General features: G+C 30.1%; 1 protein-coding gene across 2 annotated transcripts; it reads left to right on the plus strand.

Annotated features, from left to right (window-relative positions):
* The first annotated feature begins 5,330 nt into the window (after positions 1-5,330).
* Positions 5,331-16,053, plus strand: LOC114286510 (ubiquitin carboxyl-terminal hydrolase 17). Of its 2 annotated transcripts, XM_028229680.2 has the most exons (12): positions 5,383-6,125; positions 8,742-9,193; positions 9,488-10,113; positions 10,208-10,296; positions 11,514-11,599; positions 11,714-11,876; positions 11,993-12,113; positions 12,295-12,452; positions 13,944-14,028; positions 14,110-14,322; positions 14,968-15,029; positions 15,108-16,053. In XM_028229680.2, the coding sequence occupies exons 1-12, from the start codon at positions 5,833-5,835 to the stop codon at positions 15,811-15,813; spliced, it is 3,054 nt and encodes a 1,017-aa protein (XP_028085481.2). In that variant the 5' UTR covers positions 5,383-5,832; the 3' UTR covers positions 15,814-16,053. The 2 variants fall into 2 exon arrangements, with proteins under 2 accessions (XP_028085480.2, XP_028085481.2); XM_028229679.2 differs by having other exon boundaries at positions 5,331-6,125; positions 8,742-10,113.
* The last annotated feature ends 9,584 nt before the right edge of the window (positions 16,054-25,637 follow it).

Here is a 25,637-nt window from a genome sequence, read left to right on the forward strand (position 1 = left end):
TATAATATTATATTATATTAAATTCAATAATATTTATATTATATTAAATTCAATAATATTAAATTAAATTCAATAATTATATTATATTAAATTCAATAATTATATTATATTAAATTCAAAAAAATATATTAAATTATATTATGTTAGATAGAAAAAAGGGTAAATTGGACTTTTTACATCATATCCCCACCAAGGGGATATGATATAATGGGGGGGGTGTGGTATTGTATATCCTCCACTTTTGGGAGATATACAATCCCACCGGATATTATATCCCCTTCAAAAAAAAATTGCAAACATGGGATATATGGACCCCACCGGATATAATATCCAATCCCAATCTTTATATCCCCCAATCAAACAGGGCCTTAATATTAGTAAGGAGGAAGAAGGGGGATTGGTAAGGAGGAGGTAGAGATGGTATTAGAAAATAGTGAGGGGATTAGAAATTTTTTTATTTTTTTTATTTTTTATATATTGGGAATTTTTTTTAAATATAATGTTTATTTTTTTATATTTTTTTATTTATTTTATTATTTTATATAAAAATAACTTAACCATTCTTCACTATCAATCTCTTCACTATTAATCCCCTAACTATTAATTTCTTCCCTTCTATCTCTCAAAACAAACGAGACTAAATGTATTCTTTTGGTTTCATGTTTCTTTGGCTCCACGTAACTTCCACGCACAACCCCAAAATAGAATAATAATAAAAAAAGGAAAAAGCGAAAAAACCGTTAACATCATTGTTTTCATATTCACTTACAATAGGTATATCCTGAGATTAATACGAAGGGTGTATTTGGTTTGTATTTATAAAGTAATTTTTGAGATAAAATATATGAAAATTTATTTGGTTTATCTTTTTTTAGAAATAATTTTAAAAAATTATTTTGATAAGAGAATCTTAAAAAAAATAATTGATTTAGGGTTGGTTTGGGATGTTCTAAAAAAGTGCACTTTTTGACTTATTGGCTTATATGGGTTGGGTTTGATGTGATGTGTTAGAGAGGTGATGTGATTTAAATAAGATGATGTGACTTAAATAGGATAATGACTTTTTGACTTTTTGTATTATTTAGATTATGCCAAACTTGGCCTTAATATGTATGAGAGAGAGACTGATTTGAAAAGTAGGTAATCAAATAAAATTTTAAATTTTTTTTAAAAAAATTTATTTGATTTAATTGCTCTTAAAAATTCATTTATAGAAAAAAAATTTCGAAAAACAAACCAAACAAAGCCCAGTCTCTCTCAATTCGCAACAATGTAGACTTGTCAACGAATTAGATCATAGACTTTAGAAATTTATTTAACGTGTTCTACTTTCGTCAACGAGCTTTGTCTGCTCCTAGTCATCTCTTTTCAACAGTGCCTTGCAGTAGGTATACAAATGCTATGTTTGGCTGGTTTTTTTTTTGATTATTTTAGTTAAAATAATAAAATAAATTAAAAAATTAATAAGATAAAATATCATATTCAAATCATGATTATTTTATTTTTTCTTTTATGAAAGTTAAAAAATTTATTCTAAACGAGATTTTTTAACTTCAGACTAAAATAATTAAAAAGTCAAAAGGCCAACCTACATCTCAAGCGAAGGCATAATACTAGCAAAACCCGTGTAATTTGCATATTACATTTTTACAAAAATAAAAAGTTTGCAAAATTATCAATTGACAAATAAAAATAAAAAAAGATTATTTCTAAAAAAAAATTCCAAGACATAACAAAACAAAAAAAAAGGAGAAAAAAAATATCAGACATGCTTTTTTTTTTTATTAGAATAAAAATACTTTGTAAATTTGTTTATATCTATATTTAAAGTAATTTTCACTACAATTTTGACAGTGAATAGAACCTCAAAAGCACTCATTAGAACTGGAAAATATATATATATATATATATAACAAGTCTGGTAAACATGTGTTTTTAAAACACATATTAAAAGAATTTTACATTATTTATTAACTTATTTTCATATAAAATGTATAATATTTAATTTTTTTAAAATATTAACAAAATTTGGATATAGTTATACTTTTTACCCATTTTTTTAGGGTCCGGCTTTGGTCCAGTCCACCATTGGACTAGACCGTGCTGTTGGGCCCGTGAGGGCCCACCATGGGTCCCGTTTTAAAAATCTGAACCGTCAATTTGTAGAATTCTTCAAGTAGTATATGCTTGTAAAAAATCTTGTTGATCGGATATCGATAGCTATGTGATCAAATCAGTTTTGTATAAAAAAATGGACGGTGAATAAATTAACGGTTGGTAAGAAACTGATTTGATCACATAATTATCGATATCCGATCAACGTAATTTTTTACAGGCATATAGTACTCGAAGAGTTCTACATATTAAACAATTCAAATTTTCAAAACAGGACCCGTAGTGGGCCTCCACGAGCCCAATAACACAGTCTAGTCCGATGATGGACTGGATCAAAGCCAGACCCTTTTTTTATCTATCTTTCTTCATTTGTCCCACCAGTCATCCCTCTCTCGTTACCCCCAAACCCCTCTATTAATTCAAAATTTAAAAAGACAAATATAAACAAGTATCCCTATATATTGTTCAATGTTAAGATTAATGTAAAAAGTATTTTGAAAATAGTGAAATGTTAAAAGTGTTTTAAAATGAGTAAAAAAATATTATAAAACTAATAAAAAATGGATTGAGCTTTACACTTATTTTGTTTTTTTTGACCCATTTGAAAAATATATTTTTTATTTTTAAAAACACGGGAAACCAAATAATCCGAACCCGGCCCTTTCAATTGTTGATGGGTTGGCCGGGGGTCCGAATATTTGATGAGCGAAGAGTTCACGCTTCTCGACGCCTCTATACAAAATTCCTTTCCTCCAACCATCGCTTTCTCATTTTAACGTAACGTCCAATTCTCATTTTTGAACGTTTATATATAAAATAAAGGAAAATAATGCCATGGCAATGATGTGCATATATAATTTTTATATAAAATTCGAGTAAAGTTAGAAATTATGAAAAAAATATTATGAAGATGATTATGAAATATTCTCCATCTTTAAATTACTCATACAATAAAACACCACACACAAATCAAATGATGAAAATTTTTTATGATGCATTTCATGATATTTTTTTCATGATCTCTAACATTACTCGTAAAATTCATAACAAAAATTAGATATTGCTAACGAGTATTTTTAGGAAAAAAGAAAAAGATAAAAAATATGTATAGATCTTGAAATATTTATTATTAAATCCAATACATTTTTTTTTGAATTTCAAAATACTTTATAATATTTTATCAAGTAAAAAAATGCTAATTTATCTAAATTTTTGTACATAATTTACTACAATAATAATGTTACAGTTGTATTCTTATAATTATGACCAAAGTGATCAGCATTATGTTTCTAAATAAAAACATTACAATTGGTCACGCCATTCTGTTTAATATTTTGGTAATTTTTTTTAAGAAATGTTAGGAACTGCAATTTAGACTCACAAATTGTGCCAATATGATCGTAATAAATCAAAAATTGACATTTATTATGCCGTATCATTATGAATCTAATTGGGAGATCAAAATAGGTTTAAGAATTTTTTTCCTTGTGTTTGTATATAATTATTCTAATATATGTTAAGATGAAAAAAATATTGAATATAATGGTGACAATCGTTTATAGTAATAGTGATCAATAAAATCACAAATAAAATTAGATGAAATTTTTTGTTTCTCATTTATCAAACAATATTGCCATCTTTATCATAAATTAAAATTATTCATTAAATGTGATACTATTACATAATATTATCATTACATCTAATATTTAATTTTTAAGAAAGGACAATTATTAATCAAAAGATCACAAATGCATAATATTATCATCTGTATGATTTTATTGCCAACAATTTTTGGCTTATATGTCAACAAACCTAACAAGCGTTAAAGGGCATTTATTACCATTTATTACATAGATATTGTGATTACAACAATCTTGTCACAATTATTATAGCCCAAAAGTGACCCACATTTTAATTTTTGGTAGTGTTATATGTATAAATTAGTATACATATTAATATTATAACTAGTGTTATAATATTATTATTAATCATATTTATTATACAAGTTACAAATATTTAAAACCAAACCACTGATATCATATCATCTATTAACACATTAGTGTGTATATTAATTGGTACATATAACATTATTCTTTAACTTTTCATAAAGGATATAAATGAGGGAATTTTTTTTCCTTATGAGACCTTAATATAAAATTATACAAGTTTTATGAATTTACATAAATTTATATTTAGCATATATATATATGTTTTTTTATTTATGTAAGAACTTACGTAATTTTATATTAGAATTGCATTCACAAGAGCATTTCCCATAAATGAAACACATTATTTTAATTTTTGTATGAGTAGAAATATAAAAAAATTTATATCAATTTTCTTAGTCTTCATTTGGCATAAGCTAAATTTTTTTTTTTTTTTGGTTAAAATAGTTCAAAAAAAACAAAATAGATTTTTTAACTCAATAAGATAAAATGTCACATCTAAATCATAATCATTTTTTTTTCACAAAAATAAAAAAAATAAAAAAATCTTATCCCAAATAAAATTTTTTAATTCTAAACTAAAATAATTAAAATATCAACCCACATCCTAAACAAATCTCTTCCTATATTCACATGAGCATTGGACTTACACCAACTCACACCTACACTTACATGAATATTACGGTAATTGTAACCAATTGGATGTCAAATTTTTTTTTTTTAAAAGATGAATTATATATCCGTGGATGTATATGGGTATGTTTGGTTTGAATTTGGAAGATGAGTTTTAGAAAAAATTTTCTAAAAAATTGTTTGATTTGAGTTTTTCTCAAAAAAAATTCAAAATCACATTATCTCTCTTACACATCAATCAATCACTTTTTCTCTCTCCTCTCTCCTTCTCAATCACTTTTTTTCTCACACACATCTACTCAAATTTTTCCAAAATATCAAATCATCACAAACTCTCAAAAAAACAACTCTCCCAAAATATACAACCAAACAAATCAAAAAAATTTCTAAACTCTCTCCCTAATTTTTTTTTCAAAAATAACTCTTCCAAAAACAAACCAAACAAGCCCATAATTTTTGGTAAAAAAAATTCCGCACCCCACCAACATATAATGCGCTTATGAAAAATATATACATTCATAAAAAATTATAATTATAATTATTAATATTTATAAAATTTTGTAATAATTTATAATTATTTTAGGCAAAATAGTGGAATATTTTTCCATAAATATTTGATAAAAATTTAGAGGTGTCTATTATTTTTTTGTTTTTCCTATATAATTTTGGTTTGAATGTTTACTCATGTATAAATTTCCAATTTCAATTCTTAACTAAGAAAATATATACATTTTATTTTCCGCGTCTCCTTTCTCCACTTTCTCTCTCAGAAAAACCCTAGAAATATCGATCTGAAAATTTTAAGGGAAAGCAGTAAAATCATCACAGCTAGCGAAATTTGGTGTAAATCTTTTGCGCGCGCGCGCGCACACACACACAAATATATATATATATATATAATTTATATATATATTTATGCAGTTTATTTCTCTATCATCACCGCCAGTTTTCACCAGAACCGCCACGATGATGACACAATCATCGACTCGTTGCATTCAGAGGAATCTTCTCCTCCGAGCTTGATCACCACCTGCATGCGCAATTCGCATCATCGTGATCTTTGTCACCACCGCCTCGATCGTCGCCGGAGAATCTATGTGCTTGAAATTAGGGTTTCGTTGATGCATGATATAAATAAATGCCTCTGGGAGGGGATCTGGGTTTTTCGTACCTGGTCCTAGTGGCGGCCTTGGTGGCTCCAGCGGTGATTGCATTCGTGGTCCGCCGAAAATGGCGGGCTTCGGTGGCCAGGACTGAGGAGATCAAGAGGCTTTTGGTCTTGGCTTCGGAGGAGACAGCTAGGGCTGAGCTTGAGGCCTCTACCTATGTCACTTCACCGGCGTTGATTCCTCCGCCTTTACCGTATCGCTGCGCCGTGTGTTATTCCCCCACCACAACTCGCTGTTCTCGGTGCAAAGCCGTTCGATACTGGTATTGTAATTCATGACTTTTTTTTAATTATGGATTGTTGAATTTTGATTGCTTTTTGTTTCCCTGGTTGTTTATTTAAAATTCAGCTCAACAAATTAGGGCATGTTTTGATCTTGACCTGAATTGTGGTACATCAATTTAATTTGCATATTGTTTGCACTAATTTTAGATGAATTTGGTGAGAATGGACTTGATCTCTTGTTAATAAGAATTATTGGTTGGAATTGTAGAAATTGATGAGAAAGGGGTTAAGCAAAAGCTGTTCCGGGAGGGCTTTATACCATCCATATCTTGCGGACTAAAAATGGAAAGATACTGGTAAAAAATGGACGTAAAATCGCCAAGGGGAATATTATGTTCCTATTATGTTCCTCCTTACACTGATTCTTAATTGATGAACCCTGCCATGTGGTTGACTCAGGCGACACAATTTGTCCGCCAAAAAATAATCTGCCGGTTGTGACGAAACATCAACTAAGATAGGTACAAATGACTATCAAATGTGCTAGTTATGTATGTTCATATCCACGGCTGGCTGATGTAGTATGCATGCAAAAAACAAGAGGAGCGGAGAGGAAAAAATAAAGCCTTCATGCTCATACAATGTGCTAGTTATGTATGTTCATGGTTATGAGGTTTTGATTTTATGCTCATACAATGCCTGTATAGCATTATGCTAATCTGAGATATGAGGTGAACCTTATGGATAGGAATGGCAGGTGGGTGTGTGACAAGGCTTCATATGATATCGCTGCCCTATATGCTAGAAGAATTCATCATTCCCTTTCCACCCTGATCCAGCGATGCATTTGAATTTTGAGTCCCAAAAGCCTTCATGGGATACTTCTTCATTGGTGAATCCTGCCATGTTGGATTTTATGCTCGTACAACACCCTGTTTAGCTTTATGCTAATCTGAGATTATGAGGTGAACTTATGGAGGTGAACTTATGGATAAGAATGACGCCCCGTATGATATTCCAACCCAATATGCCACGAGAACAAACCCTGGATCTCTCTCCACCTTGATCCAATGATGCATTTGAATTTTGAGTCTCAAATGCCTTCATGGGAAACTTCATTAAACCCATCTTCAACTTACATTGTCCCATTTTGTTAGCAAAGCATATTGTTTCCAACTGAGAGTTGGGTTACGGGGAGAAAAGACTGATTGTAGATCTATAACATATCTAAATATATTAGCTCGCATTACATTGGATATTTATAAATAAATAATAATTTGTATCTCATGTCAACTTTAGTGATGGCAACAATGGAGTCATCTGGCTGTGGCAGAAATACGGATTGGTAGAGAGGGGAAGCATGACATGATCTTGTGAGGTGTGAGAAATGATGAAAATAATTAGAAATATGTTCAAGTCCTAGTTCAGTTCTGAAATCCTTTTCTATTAGGAAGTTAGGAACCCTTAATCTGGTAGGAGAAGTTGTATACCTCTATTTAAGCAAAACTTTTTAAATATATTGGGTAAGTTGATTAATTATATTTCTCAGTAGATTTTTCTCTTGCATTGGTGAGATTCCATTGATTTGTTCTAGGTGCGGCTCTTTGAAAACCTTGGGGAGATACTAAGGTTTAAACTTCAACTCAATCCTAGAAATCATAGTTCACAACCTGAGTCTCTTGCTCACGGTGACTACATAACCCTGGTGCCTACAAGAACACATTATGGCCCTGGTTACTATTCACAGAGACTGCTCAAAGTTCCACAACAGTCCCAAAATTCTCTCTTTTCTTTCAGTGTTAAACTCTTATACTCTTACCCCTTTGGTACACCTTTTGAAACTAAAGGGGCAATAAAGGAGGACCAGTTTAAAAGGACCAACCAACCCCCTATAATCATGGGGTTGAGATGAAGTTATGGATGAAAGACAACTTTCTTCCTACCAGAAATGGGAGAATTTCTCATCAGAAGACATTCCCTATCAAAGTTGGTGCCAAGCAAAGTTATTTGGGCAATACTTTGTATATAATCCAAACCAAACCAAGCCAAGCTTTAAGATCCATCAAATGGAGTCGGCTACATGAATCTTCCTTCTCCACACGGCTCTATCAAAAGCTATTTCATTAGTCAAATTAAGTAGATCCATATCTTTATTTACAACGGTAGCCAACGTTAATCTAGGCCTACTTGGTCCCCTAACACTTCCATCTACCGCCATTGAATTGCATCTCTTCATTACTGCCTCTATTAGTCTCCGTTGAATATGACCAAACTATCTCGATTGATTCTCTCTCAACTTATCAAACTTTGTATATATAATATATTATATAGGTGTTGAAGCTGCCGATGAGTCTACAGTATTTGTAATACAATTGATTGGTAAATATTCGTGATTTTTTTTTAATCTCAGTTGAACTTTATTGATATACACAAACTTTATAGCCTTCAAATATGATTCTGTCATGAATTCCTTGTGTGTAGGCAGTAGCTGTGAAAGTAGGATTGCTTCACGATGTGTTTATATGTGCATGTTCTCTTACTCAGCAACCACCAGCATGTCTCATAATATCAATCCTTCAATATCTTAATGTTTTGTGTGCCTTTGGAGTTCTTATATGTTTGCAGTTACTCACATGAGAATTTGACTGTTTCAGCTCTGGTAAGTGTCAAATTATTCATTGGAGACAAGGCCACCAGGCAGAATGCCGTTCTATTACTACTACTTACCCGATCAATGACCTGGGTGGTGGTGCCAGTCAAAAGGTGTTGAAGCAAGAAGAAGAGGAGATTTATGGCAACAGCTTTGAGACTGAGGAAAGGCAGTATGCTGAATCAGTTAAAAATTTACCTGAGGAACCTGCATTTTCTAAATCAAATGGCTCTGTTGATAGTTTTTGTGGTAGTGATGACAGTGAAGTTAAGTGCGCTGCTAATGGGAAAGAGAAAAATTCTAGTTCACGTGAAACCAAGAGATCAGTTGGACATCAGTCTGCTAATGTTTTCCCTGATAAGCTTGAGACCAATTGTGTTGACATGGATCAAAATGGGCCACCATCTTCAAAGCACAACACTTCTGTGGGTTCTGTAGATCGTCTTACTAGTTCAGGTAAGTTAAACAAGACCAAACCCAATGGTAGAAATCATGATATTCAGTATGAATCAACAAGCACTTCAGGCTGGAGTGCTGATGGCACCAATGACTCTTCATTTTCTGAGCCTTCTACCCCATCTTCTGGTTTTTGGGAAGGAACTATCAAATCTAGTAGGCCCAAAATTGATACCCTTGACGTTTCTGCTCAGTCCAGTTCCAGTGGGGCTGGTGATGGCAACATACACAATTCTCCATCATCTCTAAGTTCTTCCTTCAACTTTGATAATAGGAATTCTGTTCCTTCTGCAGATGTACAAGGTTCTGATACCACAACAGTCATATCAGATGGTGCTCATTCAACTACTTCAGGGATCAAGAAACCTATCGATAGGGCTGTTCTGTCAGAAGAAATTGGTGAAGATGTTTCAAAGGGCAGGAGTTCACCATTATTATCAAGCCCTGAAAAGTCTAATCACATGGATGTTCACACTAGCAGTGATTCACTTGTATCGAAGTCCAGAGAACCTAGATATACCTCGTCTAGTGCTTATGCTTATCCAACTTCAAGTGCTGGAGGGCCTTCAGTTAGTACACATGCTTCAAAGGTCAGTAGCATCCGGTCTGTGAGCCCTAAAAGGTCAAATCATGTGAGTAATGGCAGTAGCACTACTCCTCGTTCATTGGAATCTAAAGAAAGTGGACCTTTATCGTCTACCACAAGAAGGCATTCACTTCAGGGTGCAAAATCTGGAAAGGATGATAGTGCTCATGCAGTTTCTGTTAGTTCTTCTGAGAGTACAAGTTATTCACCAAATGCTATTAATGGCTTGAAAACATCAATGCTGAAAGTTGTTGGCCAGCTCAGAGCCTCTAAATCTTCGCGACAGTCTCAGTCAGAGGTTGGGAGTGAGATTGCTGGAAGATATGATAACAAGGTTTGACAAGAATATTGTTATGCTATTTTGTGCCTGAAACTTATATATTTTGGGATGTGTGATTCACTTGCATTGGATGTCTTTTGTTTTACAGGGTCTGTTTTCATACGAACTTTTTGTCAAGCTTTACAACTGGAACAAGATTGAACTGTGGCCATGCGGCCTGATAAATTGTGGGAACAGGTAAGTTAGAGCTGTTCTACATTCTGAAAAGCAGATAGTTAAGTTGTCCATAATTCTCAAAGTTTTGTTGTACCCTTGATTGATGTGTTGCTTCTGCTACTACATACACTATTATTCTATATGCAAAATATTTTGTTACATGACATCCTTTTCTTTTTCAGTATTTAATTTTTTTATGTGATAAAATTTGACCATTGCTTACTTAAATGGTTCTTTCTAGAAAAGCAGTGTTATATTTTGTGAACTTGTATGCTATAATCTGCCGTCTGTTTTCTGCTGAAGTTGTTCATGATGTCACATTGGTTTGCCAAGGACTATTTCATTTTCCTATTCTACTGCTTATTTCATATTCGAGTGTATTGATCAAGCTTTAAGTTTGCAGCCACAAGAATAAAATTTTTTGTTAAATTGAAACATCAAGTTTGTTGATAGTTTGGAACACGTAAGCTGTCTCCAAACTGTGTTGCACTGATTCCTCAAAAGCTATATGCAAATGCATTTATTTGTACGCAAACACATGCACACACACTAGTTTTTAGCTCGCCTCTGACTATGATTGTCGGTATGCACACATCTTTACAACGGAGGCCAACAAAAGCAGTAGTGAAGAGATGCGATACAGTGACGGTAGATGGTAGTGTTAGGAGAAGGCGTAGACCTAGATTGACGTGGCCTAGTGTAGTAAATAGAGATATGAATCTTCTTAATTTTATTAATGAAATGGCCTTGAATAGAGACGCGTAGAAAAGAAGGATTCATGCAGCCAGCCCCATTTGATTGGACTTAAGGCTTGGTTTGGTTTGGTTTAGTTTATGCTAATTATGTATGCTTGAGGAAACATTTATTGACATATTGCGTGTTGCATTATGAATATGATTTAAAGATTCAGAATCTTTTTGTAGTGCCTTTTTTTCTATATTCACAATATGTTGATACTATCAATATAGAGGAGTGAAAACTGGCTTATCATATAAATTTTGTGGACTAGACGTGTGTATGGCATCATGTAATATAGTTCCTACTTGTATTGTTTCAGTCAAACTTGATCAGAAATCACACTCACAAAAATGTGATTTCTTCTTTTCTAGAAAAGTTTTGGTTTGTGTTCATCAGTTGATAAAGTATATATGTATTTTTTTCATTTCTTTTCATTTGATTTGTAAAGTGCCTTCTTGTTTTCTAATACATGTGCGTGTATTCTTTCAAACCTCTCGCAGCTGTTATGCTAATGCCGTGCTCCAGTGCCTGGCATGTACGCCACCTCTGACTGCTTATCTTCTCCAAGGACTTCATTCTAAAGCATGTATGTTTCTATGATCTCTTTTGCTGGATCCATCATGTTTCAGATTTTTGGGTGCCATATGTTTTGACTGTTTGATTGTATCAAATTCTTTTATTTTTCTCTCTTTGATACAAGGTGAGACAAAAGGATGGTGCTTCACCTGTGAATTTGAAAGATTAATTCTGAAGGCAAAGGAAGGAATTTCTCCACTGTCTCCAATTGGGATACTATCTCAGATTCAAAGCAATGGAAGTCATCTTGGTAATGGGAGACAGGAAGATGCGCATGAATTTCTAAGGTGACATTACTTTTATTTATGTGGAGCCTGATTAGATAAATTTACGCATTTCAAGTTTCTTTATGATTCATCACGATACGTGTTTGTGCAAGCCATTTAAAAGATGAGATCGGCAGGTACGCTATAGATACGATGCAATCTGTTTGCCTCAAGGAAGCTGGAGTGAATGCATCAGGGTCTTTAGAAGAAGAAACAACTCTAATAGGCCTTACATTTGGGGGCTATCTTCGGTCAAAGGTAAATTGGTGGTCCAATTTTCAGAGCTTTATATAACTCTCTCTCTCTCTCTCTGTCTCTCTCTCTCACACACACACACATCCTGTTGCGTTAATGATTGCTTGAACTTTATTTGGCAAGTTATAAGATTGTTCGCTGTCTGGAATATGAGTTATGCTTATGAATTTGATACTCTCTGCAGATAAAGTGCATGAAGTGTGGAGGCAAATCTGAGCGGCATGAAAGGATGATGGATCTCACTGTTGAAATAGGAGGAAATATAGGAACTCTAGAGGAGGCTCTGCGACAGTTTACGGGCACTGAGATTCTGGATGGTGAAAACAAGTATCAGTGCAGCAGGTTGGTTGGTTTGTTTTATTTCTTGAAATTCTAGAAAGTGACTTTTGGTATAATTGTCAGATGGTGACAAATATTGTTCATTTATATGATTTGTAGGATCATTAGACATTAATATTACTTCTCAGCTGCTACGTTAAACTTGTTTATACATGTTATAAAAAATTAAGGTTAAGAAAATAGGTCAAGATAGAAGAGATTTATCCTTGAAGCTACAAGGAGAATCCTTGGCATGATTTCAAAACACTATTTTTATTTAGTTATTTCAAATCCAACATGATAAAACTATATAATTCAATCTTGAAATCCATAGGTAAATTATCACATCTAAATTTGAGCTATTCTCCTTGAATGATTAATGCCAAATCCATGCATTTCAAATCCTTAAATATCCACCTTTAATAGCTAACTATCATGTCCCGCCAAGTTACCTAGTCAAAATTGCCAAATCCTACACTGCCAAATCCTACACTGCCAAATCCTACACGGAAGAGGATCTCTAGGAATGAGGCTAATGGAAGATTCCAGAACCTCCTGGAAGTTGTGGAGAATGCTGGAAGACTTGAGAGGCTTATGGAATTCTCTAGAATCCCCTAGAGGCTTAGAGAATCTTATGGGAGGATCTAGAGAATTGTACTTAGCATACTTGTACATAATTGTGGAATATACATAGAGTTTTCTAGAATAGGTTCTAGAACATTCTCATTGTAAGAGATGTTGGAAGAGTCTAGAACACTCTCCATCCTTGTAGTTCTAGAATATTCTTTGTAGCCTATAAATAGGAGAGGAGCTCATTTGCTCCAATCCATCTAAGAGTTGTACAAATTCTCTTAGGCTGTGTATGGTTGGAGGATTTGAGGTGAGATTTGGAAAGAGAAAAGGTAGGTGAAATGTGAATAAAATATACCTATATTTCACTTAGTCTCATACGCCTTTTTCCTTTTTCTTTCCAAATCCCTAAACCAAACATAGCTTTAAGTGAATACAAAGAATTCTCTCAAATTCTCTCTGTCTTCTTACTTCTTTTTCTTGCAAACCTGTGAGTTAGGCTGTCTTAGCCTCACCAATAAGGCTTGTGAACGTCTAAGTGCCGCACGGAGTGCTTGGAAATAACCAAAGCCGTGACATAACGCTCCAATATTTTTGTAAAAATCAATCTCAAAATTCCTTGATTTGAAATACATCCATCCAAACGGACTACACTCTTTTGTGTTTGTATGGTGGATGTGTAGTTCATATCGATGCAATTCTAGAATTGTATGTTTAATAGTTTTGTATTTACTTGTAAGGTTTTATTTTTATTTTTGTCAAAAAGAAATGTATGCAAATTTCATCAGCAGAATGTTGTATATACCAAATTCAACTTTTTCTTTTTCATTTTCTTTTCTTCTTCTTCTTCTTCTTCTTCTTCTTCTTCATTTTTTTTTTTTTTTTTTTTTTGTGGGGGCATGTTAAGACATTCAGATAATGAACTGACATTATATGTTTTTACAGATGCAGATCCTATGAGAGAGCCAAAAAGAAGTTGACAGTACTGGAGGCTCCTAATATTCTTACTATAGCATTAAAGCGGTTTCAGGTAACCGTGTAAATCAAGAGTAATGTTTTGCTATCGATGATGTTTTCAGAATCTGTTGCTAACTTTGCATGATTTCTACAGTCGGGTAAATTTGGAAAGCTTAATAAGTCAATTCAATTCCCGGAGATTCTGGACCTGGCCCCATATATGAGCGGGACGAGTGACAAATCGCCTGTATACAGGCTTTATGGAGTGGTGGTTCACCTGGATATCATGAATGCTACATTTTCCGGTCATTATGTGTGTTATGTGAAGAATGTCCAGAACAAATGGTTCAAGATCGATGACAGTACAGTATGTTCTTATTCATTGCCATTTTGTTTATCTGACTTGTTTTGTTAGTCATTTCATTATCTTAAATTAAGCCTTCGCTTGGGATAAACTCTTTTAGCTTGATTTTTTGGCGATTTTAACCTCATTAAAAAAGTTGAGTTTGGGATGATGATTGGTTTTTTATTTTATTTTTTTTATTTTTTTGTAGTTGATTTCATGGTTGTGAGAGGAAAAATGAAATGATTATGGTTTGAATGTGACATTTTGGTTTGTTAGCTAAAATATCTTATTTTCTCTTTATTGCCTAATTTAGCCCTCGACCCACATTCCAAATTTTTAGGCATGTTCAAGCCCTATTTGGGAAGGGCTATTTGGGCTAAAATAGCCAATAAGGATGATAGACTAAAATTTTCAATAAGACAATATCACATGCAATCCATAATCATTTTACTCTTTCTCTTTCCAACCATCAAATACTATGAAAAAAAATCAATTCTTCCCAAATACAACTTTTTAAGTGAGGCGAAAATAATCAAAAAGTCAATTAAAATAGTCAACTTTCCAAACGGGGTCTCAGTTTTTGATTTTTGTCCTTTTTTTACATTATGGGTCTTAAAATTTCATTTATATGTCTCTCTTCTTCTGCATTATTGTCAATTATGGTAGGTAAGGGCTGTGGAACTTGATAGTGTCTTGACAGAAGGGGCATACATGCTCCTATATGCTAGGTATGATCTCTCTCTTGGTTGATATTTTAGCATCTTACTAGTTGGATGTCTAGATGTCTAACTAATATTTTTTGACAGATGCTCTCCCCGGGCCCCAAGATTGTTAAGGAGCTCAATTATACAGCGTGATCCCAGAAAAATAGAGAGTCCTACAGTTAATCATTGGAATGTTTCTAGGGTTGTTCCTGTAAATGGTCAGACCCGTATTGAATGCTTATATCCGAATCACGCAAGTTTTCAGCCAGCCCGGACGATTTTTGAAGAGGATAATTCAAGTGACAATTCTTCCTCCATCTTCTCCGAGGTGTGTTCATGCAGTACCGACAGCAGTAACAGGGACACTTCTAGCACTGATGACCACTTTGATCCCCTTTTTGGTGACCTGGGTCACAACTGGAATAGCCTGTGGAGGCACCCGTTAGATTCAGACTCATCAACTTCATCATCCTCTTCCTCACCTTCCCCATTGTACTCCAGGCATTCACCACTTGCTGATTCTGACCGTTATTCTTCAGGATATCCCGAGACCAGTGGCTTTCAAAATCAGAATGGGGAATCAGACGACCATGGGTTTTGGGGAAGAATACCCGGTGGGAGCTTAAACCAAGAAGATGAGGCAAGTAATGTTCCCTTTTTGTACTGTGATAGAAGCAGTCTGTGTAGAAAGTTAGTTAGTACTAGTTGTAGGGAGACTGACTTGGACAGATTACGATGGGCTAACCCTTCGGCTTACAAGAAATCTGATGTGTGTTTTAGAAGATCAATGAGTGAAAGAACAGATTAAAAAGCGTTTTTCTTATTGTAAAGATATTGAGTTAGAGAGAGGAGGTGGGAATAAGAAGAGTTTAGGAATGAGGGGAGGGGTGAGAGAGAGAGGCTTGTATGTATTGTACTCTTGTTTTGGGGAGGGGTTAGAGAGAGAGGCTTGTACGTATTGTACTCTTTTGTTTTGGGCTTTGTCTAGAAGATTGGCCATCATTTTGTCACTCTCTCTTCCCTTTATATATAAAGCATCCATTTTCTTTTTGCTGGTGTACAATGTTGTGTTCGAAAATTCACTTAGGGCCCGTTTGTTTTGGAGTTAAATAGATGGGAGGGAATTAGAATGGTAGAGGTGATATAGATAGAAGTTGGGGAGGGAATTGAGATGGAGGTTGGGGAGATGATATTAGAAAAATAGTGAGGGGATAATAATTTTTTTTATTTTTTTTATTTGTTATATATTGGGAATTTTTTTATTAATATTTATGTTTAATTTTTTTATATATTTTTATTTATTTTATTATTTTATATAAAAATAATTTAACAATTCTTACACTAACAACTATTATCAAAATTAACATAATTTTATTTAATTCTCTCACTGTCAATCTCAAAACAAATGGGGTTTTAATATTCTATTTATTTGGATAAAAAAAAAATTTTATTAAAAAAGATTTACAAAAAGATTTTCTTAGATTATGGTGGCTATCTTTAATATTGTCTTAGTGGTGGCGGCATAGTGTCGTGGCATTAGTACTATAGTACGAACAAGATTTCTGACATTTTGAAGGTGAAAAGCAAATTTTAGTCTAATAAGCTCGGTTTCTGTTGATCACAAAAAAAATAATTTAAAAAATTTATTTAGTGTGTTTTATTTTAGTTTTTAAATTCAGTTTTTTGAAAATTAAATTTTTTTATTTTTCGTCTTTTTGGTTTTTAGTGAATATTTTTAAAATTTGAAGTAATTTTTAAAATTTTTTAGATATATTTTACTTAGATGTATTTAAATAGTAAATTATTTGTGAAAAATATTTTAAAAAATTAATAAATACACAAAAATATGAAAAATATATTGAATTTTTATATTTTTTTAAATTTTTGGTATTTAGAAAAAAAAAATTACAAATATTATACTATTTAAATGTATTTATGTTAGGTGCATCTAAACTTTTTTAAAAAAAATTACTTCAAATGTTAAAAAAAAGTTAGTGAAAAAAAAAATACAAAAAATGAAAAAGTATATTTTTTTTTGAAAAGTTAATTTTAAAAATTAGAAACAAACAAAGTGATTGACTTTCGTTTTCTGTTATACTATGGTGTTTGGGAAGTTTGTGTGTTGGTTTTCTTTTATTTTTTCCACTAAAAGATAAATTTTTTGCAAAATTAAAAAAAAAACAAATTCAAACAAAATATCACATCTAACCCCATAATCATTTCACTTTTTTTTCTCACACAACATCACATCCAACGACAAAAAAACCCCACTCTCTTCCCAAACACCAAAAAAAAAATTTTCAATAATATCCTACAACTAAAAAATCTACATAAAAACTCACTTTCCAAACAACCACTATATGTTAAAAAAATATTAATAATATTTTTTAAAAATATTTTTTTTGTCAAAACAAATGGAGTGCTAGTTTTCTGTTATGTTTTTTTTCCCTCCTAGAATAAATTGTTTTTGTGATTATTTTGATTTATTTGAAGTCTTTGGAAAATCGTTGCCGCTCAATTTTGGTTGTATTGGAAGTGCAATCTGGAAGTGTTGAGAGCATAAATTGAGTTTAATTTTTTTTTTTTTAAAAGCAAATTGAGTTAAAAGATACTGTTTTTTTTAATATTTTTATCCCCTAATAAAACAAAAGGTGTTATAATGGTAATGGTGGGGTGTTTGGTAAAAGTTATTTTTTAATTTTTTAGGTTAATATTCATAGAAAGACAAAATAGACTAAAATAGTAAATAAGACAAAATGTTATATTAAATTCCTAATTATTTTACTTTTTCTCTTATGAATATCACATTCAACTATAAAAAAATTTAACTATCTTTCAAAATACACAAATTTTAACCTACTAAAATAATTAATAACTAAAATAACTCACTAAAATAATAACTTTTCAAATACGCACGGTATATGCACCAAAAAAAATTTAACCATTTTTTGTAGCCTTAGGAGCCCAAATCTATAAACACACTTCTAAAAAAAAATCCATGTACTCAGACATTGAGATAATGAATGGATTTTAATCACAAAACAATATTCTTATTCTTGTTTGATTCTCCAATTAGATTGATTGGTATTACAAGTACAATGTAATTGAATAATGAAATTAGTATGGATGGCTAAGTTTTAAACTAGTGAATAAATATATACTGAGACATTGGCTTATTTTGAAAAAATAGTAAAAAATAATTTTTTGACTTTTAATCAAGTTTTTAGTTTTTTTAGATAAATGATTTGAGAAGTTGGTAAAAGTTAATTTTGACTTTTTTGATTAATATTTGTTTAGGATGTCAAATCACAATAAAATGACCAAACTGTGCCTATTTATTTAAAATATTTACAACTTCACCTATGTAACACATTTTGACCCATTAGCGGTAAAATTAAAATTTCACCACTGGCTAAAAATCAACTTCCAAAATGAAAAAAAAGACAAAAGAGCCAACTTTTAACTTTTGCTACTAACTTAAAAAAGTGACTAAAAGCCAGGTTGCCAAAACACCCTATTGTTTGAGAAGAGGATTAGGTCAACGGTAGTGTTAGAGATACTAAATTTTTTATTTTTAAATGACTAAATGTCTCACGTGGGTGTGGGGTTCACTTGGTAAAAAATTTGAGGCCTATAGCATTTTTCTTAGGTTAAAATAACCTACTAAAAGATAAAGTAAGTTAAAATATTTAATAAGGTAAAATATCACATCTAATTTATAATCATTTCATTTTGGTTAGACTAAACACAACTTCTCAAAAAAAGTCAATCAACTTCTAAACACAACTTTTTTAGTTAGACTAAGATACTCAAAAAACCAAATAGCTAACTTCTCAAACAAGGCTTAAATTGAACTTAGGCTCCGTTTGGCAAGAGTTTTTTTTGGCTATTTTAGTCACAAAAGACAAAATAGGCTATTTTAGCCACAACAAACAAAACATCACATCCAACCCATAATCATTACACTCTTCTCTCACAAAAAAAAAAGTCAAAAAAATTAAAAAATCCTTCCCAAACCAAGCTTTTTAGCCCAGACTAAAATAGTCAAAAAAATCAAAAAATCAACCCACTTTCCAAACGGAGGCTTAGAATTTTTATTTTTATTTTTATTTTTTATTTTTCTTGAAGAAAAATAAAATGCCATAGCACATAAGAACATTACATAAAGTGATTGGCTCCTCTGGGAGGCAATTTTAGCAGCTGTATGTGCTGCCTCCACTACCATCCTTGGAACCCGTTTATTTTTAGAGATAAAATGGAAGAAATTTATATGGAGGAGATTAATAGTAGGAGGATTATTAGTGAAGAAATTAATAGTGAGGGGATTAATAGTGAGGAATTGTTAAATTATTTTTATATAAAATAATAAATTCCCTCAAAAAAAAAAATTAAACATTATGTTTAAAAAAAAATTCCCAATATATAAAAAATAAAAAATTTCTAATCCCCTCACTATTTTTCTAATACCATCTCTACCTCCTCTTTACCAATCCCCCTTCCTCCTCCTTACTAATACCAAGGGATTACTAATCTCCTCCCTATCTCTCAAAACAAACACCTCATTCTCAATCCCCTCCTCACTACCTAATCCAATCTCCTCTCTATAACCCGAAACAAACGGAGCCTTGGAGCCTTAGATATACAAACATAACTAAACTGATTACATAAAACAAAAATATTATGAAAAAAATTATCATAAAAAAAGTCAGTAATTGTAAGTTTTAGCGACAATTTATAAAAATCATATGATAAAAAAAGTCATTAATTGTCAATTTTTAGCAACGTATATAAAAAATTATCACAAAAAAATTATTTTTAGCCATAATTTTATTAAGACTTATTTTCAATAGAACTTGATAGGAATTAAGTCTAACTATTAAGACCTATTAGTAATTTACCAAATGTTTAAGAGCACTAAAAATAGAGCTTTAATGAAAATTCTATTTATGTGACAGTGGGCCCCACTCATAAATGATTGGATATATGTATCTTATTTTATTTTTTTTACTCCATATCATATCATTAGAGCCATTATTAAAATTTTAAATTTAGAGCTACGAATCATTAGACTACATAAAATTCTGATATCTAATATCATATGCCTAATCTACCAATCTATCACCTTAGCTGCCTTAATTTGCTGGATAAGCACTAGGCAATCCTTATAAATAGTAATAGCCATGATATGCTGTTGTTCTACACACCACAACTTAAAATTGTTAATACTACAAAATTGATAGAGAATATTTTTTACTATAAAATGAATTTTTAACAATGGTTAAGTATATTATTACAATTATGAAAGCAAGTTAAGAATTATTACAACACAAATTATGTTTACTTTACTTGATAAAATTGATTTTCAGTTTTTTCAACATCGTCAAATTCAATTTTATAAATCTTGTCAAATTTGGATTATGAAAAATGCGGCAGACCCCAATAAAACTGACCTCCAGTGCCACGTGACACTGGATGATTGGAAGGAAAAGAAAAAAAAAATTATTTTTACCTACTGGGAGTGCTGGGGTCGCTAGCACCACTGTTTGGATTATATATCTAGTATTTTGTCTAAATCTCCTTTTAAAGGTAAAAATATACAGAGCATAGAAATTGTATGACCACGTCATTAACAAAATTGATGAACCAAGATGACTACTTGATGGGAAAAAAATTTGTAATTGTAATTAGTGGAAGGAAAATGGCTCATACACCCACCCCAGTGAGGTGGCACTCCATTATTGGCCAAAAAAAAATTGTTTTTTTTTTTCTTTTTTCAAATTTCAACCAGTGGGGGCGCGACACCCATTGGGGGTATCCAGCACGGTTGATTAGTGGAAATGTTTTTGTGAAAACCTCCAAATTGGGACATGGCAGAGAGTCAAGATCCCTTCTTTGTACTTCTTTTTTGTATTTTCCACTTGCAGGGTTATTGGGCTTACTTTTAGGCTCAATTTTGATAATCCGAACCGTTGATATTTTAAGATTTGTTCAATATATCATACCTGTAAAAAATCAAGTTAATCGGATATCATAAAGCATGTGTTCGGAAAACTGTTTATTAAATTTTTTTTAAATAGTTTTTAGTTCGATTTTTCAGAACACATGCTTTCTGATATCCGATTAACTTAATTTTTTATAGGTATGATATGCTGAACAAATCTTAAAATATGAACAGTTCAGATTATCAAAATTAAGCCTAAAAGTAAGCCCAATGATCCTATAAATAAGAAATAATGCAAGGAGTAAATCCTTGCTCCATGACAGAATAAGCACTCGAAATGCTTAAAAATTAAATAATTAAAGTACCAAATCTTTCTTTAGTTGTTTGAGAGCAATATAAAATCAAAGAGGTATAAAATCAAGAGAGAAGTGAAAGTGTTTTTAACTAAACTGGGGTCACACTTTACAAAAGCTAACCAACAAGACGGAAATGTTTGAAATGACAACTAAAACTTTCGTTTCTTTAAGATCAAATACAATTTAGATAAAAAAATTAGGTTCTATTTGGTAAGTCTCTCAAATTATAATTTTATCTATTGATTTGAGTGTGGCATTTATTTTGAGTTTTCAAATCATAATTCTTCACCTATTTCTTAAAACTCAATTTAAAACATAATCATTACATTTCAAAACTCATAACTAAATACATAATTCAAAACTCTTTTTAAAACTCAATTCAAATCAATATTTTAATTTTTAAAATATTTTTAAAATATTTTAATTTTGTTAAGATTTTAAATATTTAAATATTTAAAAATTAAAATATTTTACGATTTTTTTTTAATTTTTTAATTTTTTGAATATTTTAAAATATTTTAATTTTTAAATATTACGATTTTAATTTTTAAAATTTTAAAATATTTTATAAAAATAAATTCAAACTCTATTTTATTAAAATATTTTTAAATATTTTAATTTTTTTTGTTATGTATTTGGTTACGATTTGAGTATAGAATTATGAAAGTAGTATGAAATTTCGAATTATGTGTTTGGTTATGAGTTTTAAAAATAATTTCTTAATTGAGTTTTATTTTATTTGTTTAGTTACGATTTGAGTGTAGAGTTATTTTTAAATTTAAAATATTAAAATTTAAAATTATTTACAATTTTTGAATATTTAAATTATTTAAATTTTTACGGTTTAAATTTTTTTGAATATTTATTTTAATTTTTTACTTATTAAATTTTTTAGATTATTCAAAATAATTTAAATATTTAGGATTTAAATTTTTTGAATATTTATTTTGAAAAAAAAGTATTTCCTTTGTAGTATTTTCAATTAAAAAATTGATTAATGTTATTTTCTGTTAATAATAAATTTTTTTAATTGAATTTTAAAAAGAATTTGGTTATGATTGTTGATCAGAATTTTCAATAGTGTGAAAGTAGTGTGTTTTGTTATGAGTTATAACAATTTGAATTAAGTTTTGAAAACTCTTTCTAAAACTCATAAACAAACAAATTTTCTTACTTCACATGTCAAATCAAACTTTCAAAACTCAATTCTACATGCAATTCAAAACTCAATTTAACATTTTATTCAAAAACTATAACCAAACAAATTTTCTACACTCAAATCATAGTTCCACAACTCACAAACTCAAAATACAACTCATACTCTCAAATCATATTTACAAAATTCTACCAAACGCAACCTTATATTTTCATTTGGGATGTGAATTAGTTTTTTAATTTTTTAATTTTTTTTTGACTATTTTAACTTTGGGTTAAAAAATCTCTTTTGAGATGGACTTTTTTGACTTTATGACAGAAAAAATAAAATAATTATGATTTGAATATGATATTTTATTTTATTGACTTTTTAGCATATTTTACTTTTTGTGACTAAAATAGCAAAAACAAAAAAATCCATTTCAAACACAGCCTATATTTAATTTTGTGATTGATTTTTATATTTCTAAACTTTTTCATAAACTTATATACAAACCAAACCCTTCCATAAAACTTTTACATATTGGAAACACAGAAAATAAAATAAAAAATCAACAAATAGTGTTTCAAAAGAGTCATTTACGTCTTGTGTATTTCATTTATGTCCCAGGACTTTTTGTACACATACAGCCGAAGTTGAGAGAGAATAGTGAAAATACATTATTCACATGGTATCAATCAAGTATTAAATGCATATGTTAAAAAAGAAAAAAAAAATATTTAATGTATATATATAAACACAAATTTTGAACAAAAATATCACTTTAAATCAGAACACTAATTTTCCATCTCATTGTTTAAAAAGTAAAGTATATTTTACAAAAAAAAAAATTATGAACAAATATGACCAGCAACGATAAAACTTTCCAATCTAAAAAAAAAAGAATAACAACACTCTGCTTAGTTTTGATTTTCATAATTCACTTTTCAGAAAATTTATTTTTTTGTTTTCATTGAATTTTTTTTAATATTTTAAGTATTTTTTTTTAATTTTTAGACATACCTAACATAAATACACTTAAAAAGTATAATTTTTGTAAAAAAATATTTAAAAAATTTACTAAATACCTAAAATACAAAAAAAAATACGAAAATTTAATAAATTTTTCATATTTTTGTGTATTTATTAATTTTTTTAAATATTTTTGTACTATTATTTTTATTTTTAAAATACATCTAAATAAGGTACATCTAAAAAAGAAAAAAAAAAATTGTTTAAAATTTTAAAAATATTCACTAAAAATTAAAAAAAAATACAAAAATAAAAAACTCAATTTTCAGAAAATTGAATTCAGAAAATAAAAGTCAAATTTAAGTTACAAAGTTAATAACTACTTTATAAAATTTATTAATTTGTATAGCATTACACATTTAAATAATGTCGCCAATTTTCAAATAGTATAACGCGTTGATTGCAATGTAACTATCAAAATGAAATGAACAAAGCACCAATTAATAACAATGTCAAAAAAGAGATCAAGAAACAAGTTGCAAACACAGTTAACTTGGGAGCAAAGTTGTCATCATAAGCTTTGACATAGAAGCACATATCATCATTAAAATTAGATTCTAGGACAAACATTGTTTGTTTGTTTTTTTTTTTTGTTTTGAACAGACAAACATTGTTTGTTGATGACTAAAAATGCAACAATATTATGGGAGTGTTTGGAAGGATGGTTAAACTAAAATAGTTTATTAAAATATAAAATGTTACATTTAATTCATATTCATTTCATTTTTTTCATAATCATCAAATTAATTACAAAAAATAAAAAAAATCAACTAACTTTCCAAATACAACTATTTTAGTCAGATTAAAATAGTCAAAAATTCAAACAATCAACTACAATAATTAACTTCCTAAACAAGGTCTATGTAAAAAAATCATCTAAAATTCTAGTGTTGACCTAAATCACACTCATTTTAAATTTATATCATACAAATCATGTTTAAGATAATTTTTGAAATACAAATTCTAGGAACTTTAGCATTTTGCTTTAAAATATGGTAAATTATAAATACACCTCATGAGATTTGCTTAAAATAAGAATTGCCTCCTGTAATTTGAAGAATCATAAATACATTCCTGTCAGAATTTTTTATTTAACAGAATTAATTGAAAAATTGAAATTTTTAACTATTCACTTGTACAATAATAAAATTATCTGAATTATTAATTAATTTTTTTTTTAATATTATAAAATATTATTGATTAATTTGATAATTTATTAATAAAAGGACCTATTTATTATGAAATTAAAAATCTTAACGGCATAATGTAATTTTTAAAATTATAAGAAATCATTTATAATTTAAATAAACTTCAAGGATGCATTTGTAATTTACCATTAAAAATATGAGCAGCCAGATGAGAAAGTGGGCAAACAAGGAGTCCACAAAAGGGGCTCAAGGAAAGAAACTTGTGTATAGTCTTGACCTTGGAAACTTTTGACCACTACACAGTACTACCCAATTTTGGAAAAGTTTGACTAATGGAAACTAATGTCTACAGTCTCTTTAACCTTTCCTCACCTCCTGTGCAACCCTGTCGTAGCGGAAAAACAAAACGCAGGGACTTATTAATAAATTTAAGAGTTCTTTTAATTTGAGTTATAATATCATGTTAAGTTCTTAATTTTCTTATAAATTTAAATTGTTAAGAAATAAATCTAATAATGTATATCAAATTATCTAAATATTTTAATATAATTTTTAATATTATTAACGGTTAAGGGAAGGTTGGTATGTATACAATATAGGTGTGTTTGTTTGAACGGACTGGATAAGGAGAGATTTTTTTAATTTTTTTAATCTATTGTCTTTTTGTAAATAAAAAATGTGAAAAATAATGTGATCCAAAATGAATAAAAAACTAAAAATAAACTTTTTTTGTGCTTTCCAGAAGACCTCAGAATGAGTTTATTTTTTAGACTCCCTAGTTTTTTTAAACTACTGCAATATTTGAATATTTATTTTATTTTTCTTAGTCTGTTTTAATTTAATATGAGATTTTTATTTGTTTACAACACGTAAAATTAGTATTTTGACAACAATGCTTAAAATTTGAATCGTGTCAAATCAACATTTCACAACAACATTTCACAATTCTATAAGATCCAACTACTAAGATCGAAATATCATATATACAAGGAATTTTCTATGCTATCCGAATAAATTTTG

The sequence above is a fragment of the Camellia sinensis genome, chromosome 3 (assembly GCF_055761805.1).
Source record: "Camellia sinensis isolate YWXY chromosome 3, ASM5576180v1, whole genome shotgun sequence".
In the NCBI taxonomy this organism is placed as follows: Eukaryota; Viridiplantae; Streptophyta; class Magnoliopsida; order Ericales; family Theaceae; genus Camellia; species Camellia sinensis.